Source organism: Bos indicus, chromosome 11 (genome assembly GCF_029378745.1).
Source record: "Bos indicus isolate NIAB-ARS_2022 breed Sahiwal x Tharparkar chromosome 11, NIAB-ARS_B.indTharparkar_mat_pri_1.0, whole genome shotgun sequence".
Classification (NCBI taxonomy): Eukaryota; Metazoa; Chordata; class Mammalia; order Artiodactyla; family Bovidae; genus Bos; species Bos indicus.
Genome location: NC_091770.1, coordinates 71,750,565 through 71,770,291, shown reverse-complemented (window position 1 = coordinate 71,770,291; position 19,727 = coordinate 71,750,565). Strand labels below are relative to the sequence as shown.

Sequence of the window (19,727 nt, the reverse complement as noted above, 5' to 3'; positions counted from 1 at the left end):
CACCACCATCCTGCTGAGGCCAGAAGCATTAACCCCATTTTAAACGTGAAGAAAGCGAGGGGAGAGGTCGGTAGCCTCGCCCAAGGTCCTGGCCAGGGACAGGCAGAACTGGGCTTCTCATCCAGGTAATCTCCTCCAGATCTGGGCTCTCTGCATGCCCCTCAACTTTTCCCTGGTCAGAAGGCTGGTACTCCCAGCAGCAGCTGGGAGGACTGCAGATGCAAACAGAAAATGAAAACCCTCTGATTGTCCAGGTCTGGGGCCTCCGAGGCCTCAGCAGAGTCCTGAGCTGGGTGAAGTAGCGCTTAGCTGAGGCACTGGAGAGGCAACTCTTTACCCACACATGCAGCAGGAAGTGGCTGGTCATTGGTCCCACCTCCTCTCAGACAGGCAAGAGGACCCGGGCACCTCTGGTCAGTCTGGGTGGTGTCTCCCTTCCTGGCTTCTCTCCCTTTGCTGGAAGCTGTCTCCTATGGCAGGATCTTGCTCCATTGGCCTTTTTACCACACATGGTGCAGGCCAGAACCATTGCTGGTTGCGAATCACGGCACAGTTCAGACCAGTCAAGCTTCCCTGAGCAGAAGCCCTTTTCCTGGTCGGTTGTACGTGTTCCTTCCTTCTGGAGAGGCTTGCTGACCCTTTTCCTGGAAGGGTTTGTCCAGTGTTCCTGGCAGTTTTTGGGAATGAATGGAGGAGCAGTGCCTGAGGATGGCAGGGCGTCAGAGGAGGAAGGGTAACTGCCTTATAAAAATAGCTCCACTGTGTATGGCACTCTATAAATCCATTCACATCCACGTATAGTATTTGGTTCTCACAACTTGATGAGTCAGATAGAGTAGCAATTGGCAAATAAGGCTCATCTAGGAACAGGCACGGGATTCTGAGTTCCATTCTTAATCATGCAACTTACCTTGAGCAAGTTTATGCCTTCTCTTTCAGCTTTTATTTCCTCATTGACTAAAAAAGATAACAGTTTCTTTATAATGGGTGGTTTTTTGTTTTGTTTAATTAAAACAAGATGCTACTGTCTCCCAGCAAGGCTCCTCTGCTCTGTAACTTCCGGGAGTATTGTTCACACGGACTACCGTGGATCCCCTTGAAACTGTGCCACCCATGGAACTCATCATGTGTGTGTCTTGATGTAATCTATGTGCTAACACAAAGCCTGGGAGATAGTAGGTGACTAACAAATGCGTATTGAGTGGATGAACTAACTCACTCTGTCAGGATGGATTTTGAGGGGAGCTCACAGGAAGAAGGAAGTAGTGCTGGCTCCCTGTGGCTGGTATTGCATTTCCTGCCCATTTTTTTCTGTGACTTTTGCCAAGTTGCCCTTTGTCCTAGGCCTCTGGGCTCCGAGCTGGCTGGAGGCACAGACTTATCTGTGGGGACTGGAGAGCTGGGTCTGGACTGGGTAATGACCAGCCTTCCGCTCACTTGAAGTTTCCGCTGGGGGGACTGGAAGCCACAGCATCCAGATGGCTAATTGCTTTGTGCCTGTTTCTGCAAATCACAGTGATTCACTGTCCCTGCTGAAAACACGCTCTCGTTTCAAAGATTTAATGGTTTCCAAAATTAATTTAGCCTCATCTGTTATCCCCCTGCCCTTCTGCATTGTCCCCTCCCCCCAGTATCCTCCCCGATCCCAGGATAGAGTTTTCCGATCCAGAAAACCCGCTTTCACCCTGCAGGGCATAGTGGAGAGGGGTGGGGAAGGCAGGCTCCTTTCCAGGGTCACCTGAGCACATACTGAGCGTGGGTTTTGGGGGGAAGAAACCTGGGAGGACAGGGCTAATGTTAGGAACACACTTACCTCTCACCATCCTACATGCTTTTGACCACCCAGCTCACTGACTGTCCTAGATGAAGAACTCCAAGAAGCTCCCATTTGCACTGCTTTGCTTATAAGACTTCCAAAAATCATCTTTTTTTTTTTTTCCTTCGCATGTGAGAGACATGGGCAGCTCTGTTTTAGGCAACTGTTTATGGTTCCCTGAGACCTTAGGGCCAGAGCTCTGGTTAAGAGGCCAGACTTTAAGAAGTTTTCCTCCATCTGATTCTGAATTGTTTCTTGACCATCTTAAGACTTCTGTTCTTCCCCGGTAATATAATCCCTCCCTCTGCCCACTATTCATTTATTTAATAAACAGTTATTGAGCTTCTTTGTATATCAGGCATGTGCTAAGGATTGAGAACACAGTAACCAAAAACCTCCACAATCTTGGCCTTTCAGGATTAACTTCCAGTCTAGAGTAGAGAAAGAAAAGGCCTGAGGCTAGCAGGCTGATACATTCTGTGTTAGGGAACAGTGGGGGTAAGGGAACACCCCATCTGGAGGAGCCAAGAAAGACCACTGGACAAGGTCATGCCTGAGCTGAGCCCAAAGTGATTAGAAGGAGTTATCCTGAAGAAGAAGAAAAAAGAGCGGGGAGAAGAAGAAGAGGACAGATGAGCAGTGTCCAGGTAGAGGAAATAGCATGAAGTCCAGGGTGGGAGAAACCGTGGTTCATGCTGAGGAGCTGCACACCTGTGCAGCATGACTGGTGGGAAGACAGGGAAAGCAGGAGTGGTGCGAAAGGTGGCTGAGGACACACGTGGAGCCAGAGCAGCAAAGTCCTGTTAGCACCTGTTGAGTCACTGCGGGATTCTAAGCATGGTCCAGTGTGTGCTCTGGAGAAAGCAGTCTGGCTGCAGTGTGGAGAATGGATTGGATGGATAAGACTAGAAGTAGGAAGTCAGTCTGCAACGGCTGCATCTTAAAAGCATTCTGAGACCCTGGGTGAGATATTGCTAACCATATTTTATGATACAAATCGAGAAAATATCTTTATGGACTTGTAAAATTCTCTCTGTGACTCTTTTGGATTTTGCTTTATATATTTTAAGACTGTGATGTTGAAACCATTCAGATTCCCAGTTATCACATCTTCTTGGTAAATTGTTCCTTTTATCAGTATGAAATGTCCCACTTTTATCCTTATAATGCTTTTTACCTTGAATTCTATTCTGTTTTGTCTGTCAGTAAGAGAGTCATTGAATCAATCATGGTATATCTATGGTCAATAAAGTCACAGAGAGAGGCATTCAGATATAATATGCCTCCTGATGAAAGTCTACAACACTGTCTATTAAGTATTCTGGTCAAAAGCTGAACCTGAATCAGATAAAAATTCTGTATTTGTTACTGATTCACAGGAAATACAGGGTCCAGAAAAAGATGTAAAGAATACACAAAGAGGCAATCATAAAAATCCAGACCAAAATCCAGAAATTCTCAAAAAAAGATACAATTCAATAGATATAATAGAGAAATAGAATTTTAAATATATTTAACATATACTAAATATAATATTTAATATACATAATGTAAGTATATATGAAGAATAAAAAAGGAAGAACCTTACAAATTAAAAGAGACTTAAAAGATATATAGAACAAATACAATTGGATAAAAACAAACTTGATAAAAACATTTTCAGTGTGATACAATAGCCAAGAAGTGGAAGCAACCCTAATATCCACTGACGGATGAATGAATAAACAAAAGGCGGTATATACACAGGTGGAATATACAGTGCCACAGCATGGATAAACCTTGACAACATTAAGCTAAGTGAAGTAAGCCAGTCACAAATGGACCTATACTGTATGATTCCACTTATATGAAGTAATTAAAATAGTCAAATTCATAGAGACAGTAAGTAGACTGGTGGTTACCAGGGATTAGCTGTTGTTTCATGGGTATAGAATTTCAGTTTTGTGAGATGAAAAAGTTCTGGAAATCTGTTTATAATAAGGTGAAAATACTTGACGCTACTGAAATGTATGCTTAAGAATGACTCAGTAAATTTTATGTTATATATTTTTTTAACCACCATTTTTAAAAAGAATAGGTTCAAGGCAAGAAAAAAATGTGTGATAACGACACTGTGGTTATTTTTAAAGAGAGTCCTTAGCTGTTCTGGACGTGTACTGAAATATTCACAGCGTAAATAATAAGGAATCTTGGACTTGCTTCAAAATAATCTAAGACAAAGACGGAGGAGTGAGTGGGGATAGAGCTGAAATAACGTTCCTTACATGCTGCTGCTTATTGAAGCTTCTATAATGGGTATAGGGAGCATCATTATATTATTTTCTTTATTTTGCTTACGTTAGAACATTTCCATAAAGTATTAGTCAGCTTTTCTGTGCTAACAATTCTTTAAATCTCATTAACAAAATTTAGAGAGGCACTCACTCTCTGGTGTGGACTCAAAGGACATTTTATATCCTAAACTGTCACAGTTTCTTTTTGTACAGGTTGGTAGTTCTTTTGGTGATGCAATTTTCTCAAAAACTTTGCCTTTTTTTTTTTTTTTAAAGAACTGTTTGATTTCAGTCAACTCTGTGTCTCCAATGTTGTACCCATAATTCTTTTGGAGACTTGCCTCTCTTTCGTGACTTTGTTACAGATCTGCTCCTGTGGAAGGCTGTGCATACTCCCTTTTTTAATCCAACTGAAAGTATTTACTAGGGGCCATCTCATAATGAGCTTCCCTCGTTGCTCAGATGGTAAAGAATCTGTCTGCCAAGTTTGATCCCTGGATTGATCCCTGGGTTGGGAAGATCCCCTGGAAAAGGGAATGGCTACCCACTCCAGTATTCTTGCCTCCACACCCCCAGGCTTTAGGTAATCAGTTCTTTTTCTGTCTTGACTTCAAAACTTTAAAATTTATTCTTGATATTCTCTTGATAATGTTTTTGATATCTCATTTGTTATCTCATTTCTGGAAAATTATCACATATTCTTTGAAAAAAATTACTTTTTGTCACCCTTTTCACTTTCTTCCAGAATTCTTACTATCAGACTCTTGCCACTTCTTTCTTATCCCATCTTTTTATCTCTTTGATGTTTCTGGTTATGATCTAGAAAACAGTCCTTACTTCTGTTTTCTAAATCACTCAAGTGTCACACCTCAGAATAGAGCTACAGATGGTGTAAAACTGCTTAGCCACAGTCTAGAATTGGCCCCACAGTTAATGCACACCCCACAATTCATGTTTCAGTCATCCAGCCCCCTCTGTTTCAGTTTGTTTGACTGGTGTATGGGACCAGGAGCACAGGGAACTGGCACCTTTGGCTTCTTCCTTTGCTGTCTATGTGAGTAAAACATTGTCTAAGTCTCAAGGTGGCTAATTACATCTTTACTGGTTAAATCAGTTAGGTCTTGACTTTGCTTTGCCTTATATGCATGGACTTGACAGATACTATCTGTTGATTTTCTCCATGGTAATTGAGGCGTTAGTTCTCTTATATTTCCCCTTTCTCATGTTCCCATATAGGTGTAGACGTGATTTTAAAAATTAGTAGTCAAATGTGAAACTGTACAACCATACAACACTGGGACTTGACTCACATCCTGGGACGCAGCAGAGCCTCCTTTCCCCCTGTTGCAAATGCTTATCTTATGACTTTGTAAATATAATTTACTGCTGAAAAATAGTATTATATAATTATATTCCCTCTGACTTTGTGATTTTCTTGCAGTTAACACTTGTCACAGTTTTTATTTTGCTTAGTTTCTTTATAAAGCTATTGCTTATGTTCAAAATGTTCTTTCATTTCAGTTCAGTTCAGTCACTCAGTCATGTCCAACTATTTGTGACCCCAAACGTTGCAGCACGCCAGGCCTCCCTGTCCATCACCAACTCCTGGAGCTTGCTCAAACTCATGTCCATTGAGTCGGTGAGGCCATCCAACCATCTCATCCTCTGTCATCCCCTTCTCCTCCTGCCTTCAATCTTTTCCAGCATCAGGGTCTTTTCAAATGAGTCAATTCTTCACATTAGGTGGCCAAAGTATTGGAGTTTCAGCTTCAGCATCAGTCCTTCCAATGAATATTCAGGACTGATTTCCTTTAGGATGGACTGGTTGGATCCCCTTGCCGTCCAAGGAACTCTCAAGAGTCTTCTCCAACACCACAGTTCAAAAGCATCAATTCCTCTGCGCTCAGCTTTCTTTATAGTCCAACTCTCACATCCATACATGACTACTGGAAAAACCATAGCTTTGACTAGATGGACCTTTGGTGGCAAAATAATGTCTCTGCTTTTTAATATGCTATCTAGGTTGGTCATAACTTTTCTTCCAAGGAGCAAGTGTCTTTTAATTTCATGGCTGCAGTCACCATCTGTAGTGATTTTGGAGCCGAAGAAAATAAAGTCTGTCATTGTGTCCATTGTTTCCCCATCTATTTGCCATGAAGTGATGGGACCAGATGCCATGATCTCAGTTTTCTGAAGTTTTTAAGCCAACTTTTTCACTCTCCTCTTTCACTTTCATCAAGAAGTTCTTTAATTCTTCCCTTTCTGCCATAAAGGTGGTGTCATCTGCATATCTGAGGTTATTGATATTTCTCCCAGCAGTCTTGATTCCAGCTTGTGCTTCATCCAGCCCAGCATTTCTCATGATGTACTCTGCATGTAAGTTAAATAAGCAGGGTGACAATATACAGCCTTGATGTACTCCTTTCCCAATTTGGAACCAGTCTTTTCCATGTCCAGTTCTAACTGTTGCTTCCTGACCTGCATACAGATTTCTCAGGAGGCAGGTCAGGTGGTCTGGTATTCCCATCTCTTGAAGAATTTTCCACAGTTTGTTGTGATCCACACAGTCAAAGGCTTTGGCATAGTCAATAAAGCAGAAGTAGATGTTTTTCTGGAACTCTCTTGCTTTTTCTATGATCCAACAGATGTTGGCAATTTGATCTCTGGTTCCTCTGCCTTTACTAAATCCAGTTGAACATGTGGAACTTTACAGTTCACATACTGTTGAAGGCTGGCTTGGAGAATTTTGAGCATTACTTTGCTAGCATGTGAGATGAGTGCAATTGTGCGGTAGTTTGAGCATTCTTTGGCATTGCCTTTCTTTGGGATTGGAATGAAAACTGACCTTTTCCAGTCCTGTGGCCACTGCTGAGTTTTCCAAATTTGCTGGCATATTGAGTGCAGTACTTTCACAGCATCATCTTTTAGGATTTGAAATAGCTCAACTGAAATTTCATCACCTCCACTAAGTTTGTTTGTAGTGATGCTTCCTAAGCCCCACTTGACTTCTCATTCCAGGATGTCTGGCTCTAGGTAAGTGATCACACCATTGTGATTATCTGGGTCATGAAGATCTTTTTTGTGTAGTTCTTCTGTGTATTCTTGCCACCTCTTCTTAATATCTTCTGCTTCTGTTAGGTCCATACCATTTCTGTCCTTTATTGTGCTCATCTTTGCATGAAATGTTCCCTTGGTGTTTCTCATTTTCTTGAGGGGATCTCTAGTCTTTCCTATTCTATTGTTTTTCTCTATATCTTTGCATTGACTGCTAAGGAAGGCTTTCTTATCTCTCCTTGCTATTCTTTGGAACTCTGCATTCAAATGGGTATATCTTTCCTTTTCTCCTTTGCCTTTCGCTTCTCTTCTTTTCACAGCTGTTTGTAAGACCTCCTCAGACAACCATTTTGCATTTCTTTTTCTTGGGATGGTCTTGATCCCTGCCTCCTGTACAATGTTACAAACCTCAATCCGTAGTTCTTCAGGCACTCTGTCTATCAGATCTAATCCCTTGAATCTGTTTGTCACTTCCACTGTATAATCATAAGGGATTTGATTTAGGTCATACTTGAATGGTCTAGTGGTTATCCCTACTTTCTTCAATTCTTCCCTACTTTCTTCTTCTTTCTTCAAGTCTGAATTTGGCAATAAGGAGTTCATGATCTGAGCCACAGTCAGCTCCCTGTCTTGTTTTTGCTGACTGTATAGGGGTTCTCCATCTTTGGCTGGAAAGAATATAATCAATCTGATTCAGTATTGAGGTGATGTCCATGTGTGGAGTCTTCTCTTGTGTTGTTGGAAGAGGGTGTTTGCTATGACCAATGTGTTCTCTTGACAAAACTCTATTAGCCTTTGCCCTGCTTCATTCTGTACTCCAAGGCCAAATGTGCCTGTTACTCCAAGTATTTCTTGACTTCCTACTTTTGCGTTCCAGTCCCCTATAATGAAAAGGACATCTTTTTTGGGTGTTAGTTCTAGAAGATCTTGTAGGTCTTCATAGAACCATTCAACTTCAGCTTCTTCCGCATTCCTGGTCAGGGCATAGACTTGGATTACTATGATATTGAATGGTTTGCCTAGGAAACGAACTGAGATCATTCTGTCATTTTTGAGATTGCATCCAAGTACTGCATTTCAGACTCTTTTGTTGACCATGATGACTACTCCATTTCTTCTAAGGGAGTCTTGCCCACAGTAGTAGATATAATGGTCATCTGAGTTAAATTCACCCATTCCAGTCCATTTTAATTCACTGATTCCTAAAATGTCGATGTTCACTCTTACCATCTCCTGTTTGACCACTTCAAATTTGCCTTGATTCATGTACCTAACATTCCAGGTTCCTATGTAATATTGCTCTTTACAGCATCGGACTTCCATCACCCGTCACACCCACAACTGGGTGTTGTTTTTGCTTTGGCTCCATCTCTTCATTCTTTCTGGAGTTATTTCTCCACTGATCTCCAGTAGCATATTGGGCACCTACCGACCTGGGGAGTTCATCTTTCAGTGTCCTATCTTTTTGCCTTTTCAAACTGTCCAGTGGAGAAGGGAATGGCAAACCACTTCAGTATTCTTGCCTTGAGAACCCCATGAACAGTATGAAAAAATGTTCTTTATGTATCTGTTAAATATCTAACAATGTTTTTCCCCCCAAATAAATAAATATATGAAATAATCTATCACTATTCTCTCTCCACTGCCCCACCCCTCAAATTCTCTGTTTTCCTGATTCAGTTTGAATGGGTTTTTCTCTATACCTGGGCCTCAGATGTCATCTTAGGACTTCCTTTTATCAGTCTTCTCCTTTGAATTGTTCTTCTGTTTTCTGGTATTTCTTTGTTCCTCCTTCTTGGCTTAATCTTGCATTTCACTAAATCACACCCTTCACTATCTTCCTAAGAAAAGGTATGTGGGAGGTAAAATTTTTTAGTTCTTACATATCTGAAAATATCCTTATTCCACACTTAACACATAGCCTTTATTTGGGTAAGTATAGAACTCTAAGATTAAAATAGTTTTCTCTCAGAACTTTGGGTTCCCAACACTACTATCCTCTAGTATCTTGTACCACTGTTGAGATGTCTGATGCCCCAGCTTTTTACTCCTTCACATACGATGTGATTTTTCTCTCTAGATGCTATGATGTTATTTCTTTTATCTGGGCATTCTGAAATTCAAGTTATTCCTTGGTATTTTCCCTCCATTCTACTGGACATGCAGTGGGTATTTTCAGTTTGGATATTTCTCTCTTTCACTAACGGGAAATTTTCTTACATTGTTATTATTTTTAAAATAATTTACTATCCTTTGCTTTCCTTTTCCTGAAACTGCATACAGATGTCAGAACTTGAATAATCCTCTAATATTCTTTCTCTCCTAATTTTCATCTGTCTTTCTCTTCTACTTTCTAGGAGATATCTTCAAGTTTATTTTCCTACTCTTTTGTTTAATTTTTAATTTTAGCTATCTATTTAAAATTCCTAATTGCTCTTGCTCATTCTCTGATTATTCCTTTTTTTACAACATGGCTTCCCCAGTGGCTCAGTGGTAAAGGATCTGTCTGCAGTGCAGGAGACCTGGAGACTTGGGTTCAATCCCTTGGTGGGGAAGATCCCCTGGAGGAGGAAATGGCAACCGATTCCAATATTTTTGCCAGGAAAATCCCATGGACAGAGGAGCCTGGCAGGCTACAGTTCATGGGGTCGCAAAAGAGTCGGCCACAGCTGAACAAGTCAACCATTCTTTTTCATGGATGTGCATCTTCTTTTAGCTCTCTGAGGCTATTAAATATATACATAAAATTTTAAAATTCAAAAAATCATTTTCTTAAATTATCTCTATTTCTTCTGAGTTCCTTTTTTATTTTAATGTTTGTTTGCTTTAGTCTCTCTCTTTCATGGGGGATACTTTCTGTAGATTTCGGGTGATTTCAGGCTGTCTAGTCCTGTGTAACAGTGAGGATCAGTGTGATTGACAGCTGTGTGTGTGGGCAAGGATTTGACTGGTGGGCTTCATCCTCAGGCCATTTCATTGGGGAACCCTGAAAAGCCAATACTTGGAGGATTTCTCTCGGAGGCAGGTAAATTTTTTTCCAGTGAATCTTCTATCCAGGGGACATATGCCTGAAAGTTCCTTTCTGGGAAGGAGTCTGGTGGAGGGCCCTACTATTATCATATGAACTGACACTTAATCAGACATCTGCCCTTTTTTCTTGCTGGAATCCTGGAATTTGGGGATGCTCTGATTCAATTTCTCTAGAGAAACCTCCACTCTCTGGTAGGAGCATGGTTCCTGACCATGTGATGGAAGGGTATCTAGAGTTGTAATTTCATCATATATCTCTTCCAGCCAGTTCCCTAGAGTCTAATCCCATGCTTCAAACTCGCTTCTTGCAGAACCTGGTGCCTCTAAGTCTCCTGCCTCTCTGGGCTCTGTGGGGAGAGTCTGCTCACTAATGACTATCAGTTCTTCTCCAGGTCCTTCAAGTCTTAGTTTTCTCTATTCTGGCAGCTCTGTTACCATTCTCCAAGCCACTTTCTTTCTTTTAAAAAACATTTATTTATTTGGCTGTGTCATGTGGCACACAAGATATTCTGTCTTCATTGCAGCTGCAAGATCTTTAGTTAGGGCATATGGGATCTAATTCCCTGACCAGGGATCAAACCTGGGCCCCCGTGCATTGGAATAGCAGAGTTCTAGCCACTGGGCCAGCAGGGAAGTCCTTTCCAGCCCCAAATTACTGAACTCACTCTTGTCCACTGATGTCCTCATTTCCACCCTCTGTATTCTCATGAGTCTATACTTTAAAAAGAATTTTGTGGAGTCTGTGGAGGAAGAGGAGATAAAGATACATGATCAGTTTGTTATCTCTAACTGGAAGTTCATACCTACTTTAAAAAATGGTTTCAGATTATATAAATAGTACATACTTTGTAGAAAATTTGAAGCAAACTTGTATGATCCTACCATCCAGAAATAATCAATATTAACATTTTGGTGTATGGTACCTTTTTTTTTTTAAATAAACTTTTTGTTTTAGAATAGTTTTAGATTTACAGAAAAATTACAGTGATGGTACAGAGTTCTCATCTACTCCTCACCCAGTTCCCTCTATTACTAACGTCTTACGTTAGTGTGGCACATTTGTCACGATTCGTGAGCCAGTGCGGGTGCACTGTTATTGTTGTTCAGTCTCTCAGCCGCGTCTGACTCTTTGTGACTCCATGAATGCCAGAGTCCAGTCTTTATTCAGTTTTCTGTAGTTTTTCTCCAATTTCCCTTTTCTGTTGTAGGATTCACATCCAGGATACTATGTTATCTAGTTGTCATGTCTCCTTAGGCTCCTCTTGACGGTGACAGTTTCTTGGAATTTTCTTGTTTTTGATGACTTTAACAGATTGACAGTTAGGTATTTTATAGAATGTCATTCAGTTGGGATTTGTCTAATGTTTTTCTTATGATCTGACTGGGGTGTGGATTCTGGGGAGAGGAAGACCACTGTTATCATATCAAGAACACATATATCAGCATGACTTCTCCATCTCCTTGAAGGCAGAGTATCTATAATACACGAGTTATTTGGAATTCTTCTATATGGAGGTTCGTCTTTTCTCCCTCATTTATCTAATTATTCAATTTTTTATTTCTATTAGTATGCACTCATGAATATTCATTTCATACTTTGGGTTATAATACAATAATACTTAATTTTCTTGTTCAAATTGTTACAGCTTTAGCCCTTAGGAGTTGTTTCAATTGGCTTCTGTATTCCTTTGTGTTATGTACCCACTCCAAACCCCATCATTGTGGAGTTTTGAGCTTTGTAAGATGCTCCTGGATCATTCTGTATATTTCCTGCCTCAGTTCTAGATCAACCATTTCTCCAAGATGACCTAGTCCTTTTTTTGAAAAATGGTATTAGAAACCAAGTTCTGGGCAGTAGGTGTGCTTGTTGCTACTGGGATTTCATTGCTTCTCGATCCTGTAGGCTGACATAGCAAGGAAATAGATGTGTGTATACTAACCTATGTATGTGTACATATATCTATAAATATTTCCATATGTAACCATCTGTATTATATCAAGTTATACATGATTTCCCACTTATGTCTCTAAGTCATTACCACATGGATCATTCTACCCTGCTCCTGTTTGTCTGTAAACACCTACTCCAACAATAAGAAACCTGGCTCTTACCATCTGCCATTCATTTACTTAATTATTCAATTCCAGTGTACATGTGTTGTCAACCACCTGCTTTTTAAGGTAGGAATTTAATTATTCCCAAACTACTTATTTAACATGTCAAGATTCCATAAAGGACTTTATGCACTCAGTCCTTATCGTCCCTGATCTGCTGCCAGTCTTCAGTTCGCCAGTCCAGGTCCTATGCAGGATACAGGAAGCTTGGGGCTGGTGCACTGGGATGACCCAGAGGGATGGTATGGGGAGGGAGGTGGGAGGGGGGTTCAAGATTGGGAACAAGTGTACACCCACGGCACATTCATGATGATGTATGGCAAAACCAATACAATATTGTAAAGTAAAAAAAAAAAATACTTTATGAAAAAAAAATAATAATAAAAAAATAAAATAAAATGCCGATTCTTACACCGATGTCCTCTCCAGGCTTGGGTTGACTGAGTTTTTCCTAGTCTCTCTCCAGCTAAATGTCCTTCTGTAGGTCTGCTGACAGGAATGCATCATTTCAGACAATCCCCGAGTAACAAACTCTTATTCTACCAAATCTATGCCTAAATGGTTGACCAGGTGGTATAAAAGGCAGAGCTTGCCTTTGCTGCGAGGAGAGGAGTACGTTCTCTACATTCTTCCTCACTGTAGACAAAGTTCTCAGAAGCCACTTGGGCTGCAATGAGAGAGACAAGTATCCCTTAAATGGTGTGTTCCCACATCACCACACACCACACTGCCTGAGGAAACACTGCTATAAATAGCACGTGGTCTCCTTACCAGTCGGCCACAGCCGGGTTAACCCAGACATGATGGAGACTTGGTAGGAAGAGGAAAAAGCAGAAAACTAGATAAAGCAAGAAGTGGGGAGGAAGAAGGATGATGTGGAAAGGGTGGTGATAATATTAATAATACATATAATTAATGATTTTAGTAATCACTGATATTTGCAGAAATCTTCCACATGCACGGTGTCATTTATTTCATAAAGTATAACAACTTGAGAAAGTAAATATTTAGTTCATTGTAAGGTATCTTATAGGTTAAATTGACTTTTGTGGGTTCTAAATTCAGGGTTCCTTGAGTCTAGAATCCAAGCTGGGCCAATGAGAGTTGGTCCTGGGACCATTGCTATTAATAGAACTATTGGAAAATAACATGTTCTCTTTTCACTGGAATTATAAAATAAGCATGGCTGGGTGTTCAATATATCTAGTGATCTGTTTGTTTGTTTGTTTATATGCATAGAGGAAGATCTGAAGATAGTATCCCAGGTGTTGACATCGATTCATTTTGGGGGGGTTAGGTAATTGGTAATATTTATGGTTTTTACATGTTATGTATTATTTATATTTTCTATAAAGTAGCATATTACTGTATATTATCATAGATTTTTCTGTTGTAAATTATTGTTTTAAATTTTATACTATATGTATGTTAAAATATAAATATAATATATTTATAATGTTTTCTTATTAATAGAGGAGTATAATTTTTATACTAATATAAGACAGAAGTCCTTTACTCCCCATTTTTTAAGAATCATTTTGCACCTTCATAGGTGTTATTTTTTAAAAAATGTTTATTTATTTGGCTGCATCCAGTCTTATAGTTGTAGCACGTGGGATCTTCGTTGTGGCACATGGGCTCTATAGTTGTGGTGCACAGACAGGCTTAATTGCTCTGCCCTATGTGGAATGTGGGATGTTAGTTCCCAGACCAGGGATTGAAGCTGTGTCCTCTGCATTGCAAGGCAAAGTCTTAACCACTGGACCACTAGCGAAGTCCCCGTGTAACCTCTTAATGCCCACTGATTCTTTCCCTTGGTTACTGACTCAAGCCCAGTTCCATATGCCTGGTAGGACACGCACTCTTAATCCCAGGATGATCCAGTTCCCTAGAATAACTTTTTCAAAATAAAGTTTTTTACCTTTTCAAAGTAAAGTATTTGTAAAAAAGAGATTTTTCAAAATAAGAATATTTAGGGACTGAGAGGTTCTGTTGGTTTTGGCCGCATTCCATCAGACACTGCTGTTGCTGCTGCTAAGTCGCTTCAGTTGTGTCTGACTCTGTGCAACCCCATAGATGGCAGCCCACCAGGCTTCCCGTCTCTGGGATTCTCCAGGCAAGAACACGGGAGTGGGTTGCCATTTCCTTCTCCAATGCATGAAAGTGAAAAGTGAAAGTGAAGTCGCTCAGTCTTGTCCGACTCTTAATGACCCCATGGACTGCAGCCCACTAGGCTCCTCCATCCATGGATTTTCCAGGCAAGCCATTGCCTTCTCCGCCATCAGACACTAGGCCTCATCAAAGAGCAGAGTGGAAAAGTGGGTGAGGTTCTGGTGTCATGGAGGTGCTCCTGCTTGAGGCTGACAGTGGCAGGGGTTTCAGGGGTGGATGGGTCAGTTTCACTTGGATTTGTAGTCATTTTAGAAGAAGCTTGGTTATTTTTCTGTAGCCCTGCCAGAGGGAGGAACAAATCACAACCCCCAAACAAAAGAGAAGCAGCGCCAGTGGCCACGATCTTGCTGGGGTTCCCTCCTCCAAGTTTGTGAGAAATCTGGGAATTGTACACAGACCTGCCGTCCCTGCCCAACACCCACTCAATCCAGCTCTCTCCCACTGTAGACACAGGCCCCACCCTCAAGTCCCCAAAGCACAGCTAAGGCCAGGCTGCAGCATTCAGAAAACTCCCCATAAACCCTGACGAGATGCCACTCATTCCATAAGAAAACCACCTTTTACAATTACGATGCAGAGCCTGTAGTTTCATGTTGTTCTGAATTGCATTGTCTCTTTTCCAGAATAGGTTTACATTTTATCCCTGCATAACCCCAAATCCTATTAAAATATTTGCCTAAAAACAAAAAGGATTATTCCCACAAGAGCAATTTGCTTCCCCCTCCACAGGAGATAGAGGAACTGGGATGAAAACCCAAACCCACACAGTTTAGACTAGCGCTTTGTTCCCTTTTTCACCATTGCAGTTTTCAAAAATAGTAGAGACCACTTTCTTCTACACATTTCAGTATCTACCCATTTGGAAGCAAAAGCCTGGGTCTAACAAGGGTGAGGGGCTTGGCTGGGGGACGGGGTGGGTGTGGGTGGGGAGTGTGGATAAATCCCAGGGGTGGGTGCCCTGGGATTGACTTTAGGAGGAGGGAGGGAGGTCAGGACACAGAAAGTACCAGATTCCCTTTGGCTCAGATTTTACATCTTGGAGTCAGAAGTAGGGACAGAGGGATAGACAGCCATCACGGGCAGTTGACCTGACCACTGAGTGTTTATTTCATCTTTAAAGGAGGCACCTGGGATACAGGACCTCTCAGCCTCCTTTCAGCTCCCAAGCTCTCTGGACCTCAGCCAGGTCAGTGAGGCAAGGGGCTTGCTACCCACAGTCCTTTTCCTGGATGGCAATCAGCGGCTGCCTGCCCACCTGCCCGGGAGCACTCATTCTCCTGATTCCAAGGCACCTACACTTCCCAGACTTCTTAGCTTGAGATAACAGCCTGTTGTCCTCTCAATGACTCCACACCCAAGGGGAGAGGGAATGAGGAAACCTTTGGGACAGTGGGGCCTATCTGATGAACGTAAGAGGTGGGAGGCTGCCCCATTGCTCCTCGTGCCTTCCAGGTTCCCAAGGGCCCCCACCCAGCTCAGGAGGCATTTCTGGGCTTGGCTTCCTGGCAGAGGAGGTTTGCAGGCACTGGGGGAGCTGAGGAGGGTGGTGAAGGCCCTTGGCTCATAAATCTTCATCTTGGGGATTCATTAGGGATTTTTTCCAAGGACTCTTCCAGGGTGGAGGTGGGTGTCTTCTAATAGGTTCCCATCAGACTCAGGATCAGGTCCCAACTCCTCAGCCTGGCATCAGGATTCTGCAAAATCTTGCCTCAGCCTTCCTGGCCAAACCTCTCTTCTGTTATTTTTCCCAGACCCACTGAGGTCTAGCGACATAGAACTACACTATTTCCCTGGACACACCATGCATGCTCACATCTCTGTGGCTACTTTGCATATTGTTTCCTCTGTCTGAAGTGCCCACTGACACTTCTCAAAGAACTCCTATTCATTCTTCAAGACTCTACTCACTGCCTCTTCAAAGCCTTACTTGACTCCTTACACAGGGTTGATTGTTCTGTGCTCCAAGGGATAGGGTTCCTTCCCTGGCTCATCACCCAGTACGGTAATTATTGGGATTTGCATGTTTATCTTCCTCCTAGTGGCTCCTCTAGGGCAGGGAGCGTGTCATTTACTTTGGTAAACCAGTGCCAGGCTAATAATTCTTCAGGCAACATTTGTGTTAGAATGAACACCATTTCTTCTAGATTCATGGTATTTTGAGTAGCATTAAGAGAATGCTTCTGGGGACTTCCCTGGTTGTCCAGTGGTTGGGACTCTGTCCTCCCAATGCAGAGGGCATAGGTTCAATCCCTGGTCAGGGAACCAGATCCTACATGCCAAACTAAGATCTGGTGCAGCCAAATTAAATAAACATTAAAAAAAGAGAGAGAGAGCAAGAGAACACTTCTGTTACCATGGCCATTTCTTGGCCCACAATGCTATTTCTCCAGACAGAGGTCATATATCTGTTAGTCTATGTATTCACACAGCATCAGTACAGCACTCCTCAGGTAACTTTATATCTGATTTATTTATTTTATGCATTTACCTGATGGGTGGTTATTATAGTTGCCATCATAAGATGAAGAGACTGAGATGCCAAGAGATTAAGCAACGTCATGTTCAATGTTACAGTCTGTGTATGGCAAAGCTGAAACTTGAACCCCGGTATTCTTACTGCAAGATCTCTGCCTACACCAGAGATTCTCAATAATCTTTGGATCAGCATCACCTGAGAACTGGTTAGACACGCCCATCATTGGGCCCCACCCCAGACCTACAGAATCAGAAACTTCTAGGGTGGGCCCAGCAATGCTTTAACCACCTGCAGGTGATTCTGTTCCACACTCAACTCCAAGCACCCAGGCCTACATCCTCAGAGCTACTCCAGTGGCTGCCCAGAGCCAGAGGAGGGCGCTCCAAGGCAAACTTTTACCCCTGAATAGTCATGGCTTCTGTGATAGAAACCTAGCCCCTGGGTAAAGGGGAAGGAAACAGGTTGACTGGGAGTTAGGAGCCAGAGTTCTAGTCCCACGGGTTCTGCAATTACTGACCTTACTGACCGTGATTTTGAGCACCTCCCTGGGTCTCAGTTTTCACATCTGTAAAGTGAGGACGTTGACTAAATGCTCTCGTCTCTGATTTCCCTTTGCGCTGTTATTTAGCTCTCCTTTGCACTGTGTTGTCCATGGCAGGACTGCGATGAAGATGGAGTATGTGTGCTCATGTTTCAAGACTTTTCCCCGTCCTTGGAAATTGATCATTCCCAAATTCCAGATCCTTGGGCCAGCTATCCTCCTGTCATCTTCTTCTTTGGCGGCAGAAAATGGGAGCAAACATTTGAGTTGACTCATGAAACTTAATTAGGCAAAAGGTAGGAAACTGTTTAATGATGTTGGATTGGACCCCCTCCGGTTGCCCGAGGCTCCTCATCTGAGCCTCTCCCCTGATTCCTCTCCTGTCGCCTGCTTCCTCACTGTGACTGTGCCAGACGCTCTTGCTCACAGGACCATCTCCTGTCCCTGTCCCCGCTGTGAGCTCCTATGTGTCTCCTGTCCCTCTCTGTGGGGTTGCCTGGTTCACAGGCTCTTGGTAACTCCCCATCCTTCTGAGGAGGGGTTAAGGGTGATGTGTCAGGGTAACTTCCTAGGTGCACCAGCGAGGGGCTTGGTGACCAAATGGGGGAGCCCCATGAACGCAGTGAAGCCCTGTCCTACTGTTTCACGTGGACCTCATGGCTCTCCCAGGAGCACACCTGATTGTGGATGTGTTGTGCTCATTGGTACCTGCGGGGGCCCAGCATTTAACCGGCAGCTGGCAAATCTCCTGTGTGCAGAAGGCTGAAAAGAAGGAAAAATGCCTCTTGCCCCTTTGAGATAATGATAAGAAACTCAAGGTGAGTAATTGCACTGTAAGAGTAGAGCCCTAAGGGATGTCCCTAGTGGTCCAGTGGTTAAGAATCTGCCGTCCAGTGCAAGGGACATGGCTTCGATCAAGGATGCCCCGGTCCCACCGCTGGGCAACTAAGCCCACACACTGCAACTAAGACTCAGTGCAACTAAAAAAAAGGAGAGCCCCCCTGAATCAGAAAGGTGGATTGAAGAATTTTAATCTCTCAGGACCTGGGTGTCAGCAGAACATGGCTGAGCTCTCAAATCCTGAAGGGCCCTGAGAATGTGGGCAGTTCTAGAAGTCAGTTAAAGAAGATATTGCCTTCAGCAGAGTCACAGGTGCCAGATAAATAGCACAGGTGTCTGTTAAATTAGTGTCAGGCTCAGAGAGAGACTCATCATGAGGTTTCCAGAGTCCAGGAAAAGCCTAAAAACTGCAGGACATCACGTGTTGCTGGCAGCCTTTGGGTTAAAAACCAAAAAAGGTGGTTCTTAAACGAGGTCCCAGAGAGAGCAGGAGCCGATGATGATCCTTCATCAGCTAAAGCTCAGTGAGGCTGCACTTCTCAGCCGCAAGTAACCCAGGAAGCTGGGCTTCTCTTGGACTGAGCATTGGTGGAACTACACGTAGATAAAGAATATGTGTGTATTCCAAACTCATCAAATTGTGTACATGAAGTATCTTCAGCTTTTTGTGTGTCAGTCATACCTCAATAAAGTGATTTTTGAAAAAGAATGTATATGTGGATTTGTGTGTAGCTCTAGCTTCTGTTGTTGCTGTTCAGTCACTCAGCCTTGTCTGACTCTGCCACCCCAATGACTGCAGCACTCCAGGCTTCCCTATCCTTCACTGTCTCCCAGAGTTTGCTCAAACTTGCGTCCATTGAGTCAATGATGCCATCCAACTATCTCATCTGTCACCCCCTTCTCCTGCCTTCAATCTTTCCCAACATTAGGGTTTTTTCAAATGAGTAGACTCTTCACATCAGATGGCCAAAGTATTGGAGCTTCAGCTTCAGCGTCAGTCCTTCCAATGAATATTCAGGGTTGATTTCCTTTAGGATTGACTGGTTTGATCACCTTGCTGTCCAAGGGACTCTCAAGAGTCTTCTCTAGCACCACAGTTCAAAAGCATCAGTTTTTCAGTGCTCAGTTTTATGGTCCAAATCTCAATATACCCTTTAAATCAGGATACATTGTCAGTAGTTATTGATCTCCACCCAGTGCCCTGGAGTCCCATGCTCATACCTTCAGCTGATGGGTGCTTTCTTTGTGCATCCTGGGCCCCCACAGTGGGCCTGGTAGTTGAGTTCAACCTGGAAGCTAAAGTCCTGCCTTAGTGGACCTGAGACTTCCCAGTATTCCAGGGACTTGAAGGCTGGGGGAAGAGCCAGGCATTGGTTAGGCTTTCTGGGACTGCTCCAGAATGGGTCCCTC

At 42.7% G+C, this 19,727-nt stretch overlaps 1 protein-coding gene across 1 annotated transcript in view; it reads left to right on the top strand.

Annotated features, from left to right (window-relative positions):
- The window catches only part of SLC4A1AP (solute carrier family 4 member 1 adaptor protein), a 75,515-nt gene extending 56,489 nt beyond the window's left edge, over positions 1-19,026 (top strand). Inside the window, exon 14 of the mRNA XM_019970499.2 lies at positions 17,595-19,026. Within this exon, the coding sequence (XP_019826058.2) occupies positions 17,595-17,605 (11 nt within the window). The 3' untranslated portion in view covers positions 17,606-19,026. The remainder of the gene's footprint in view (positions 1-17,594) is intronic.
- Positions 19,027-19,727: the final 701 nt, after the last annotated feature.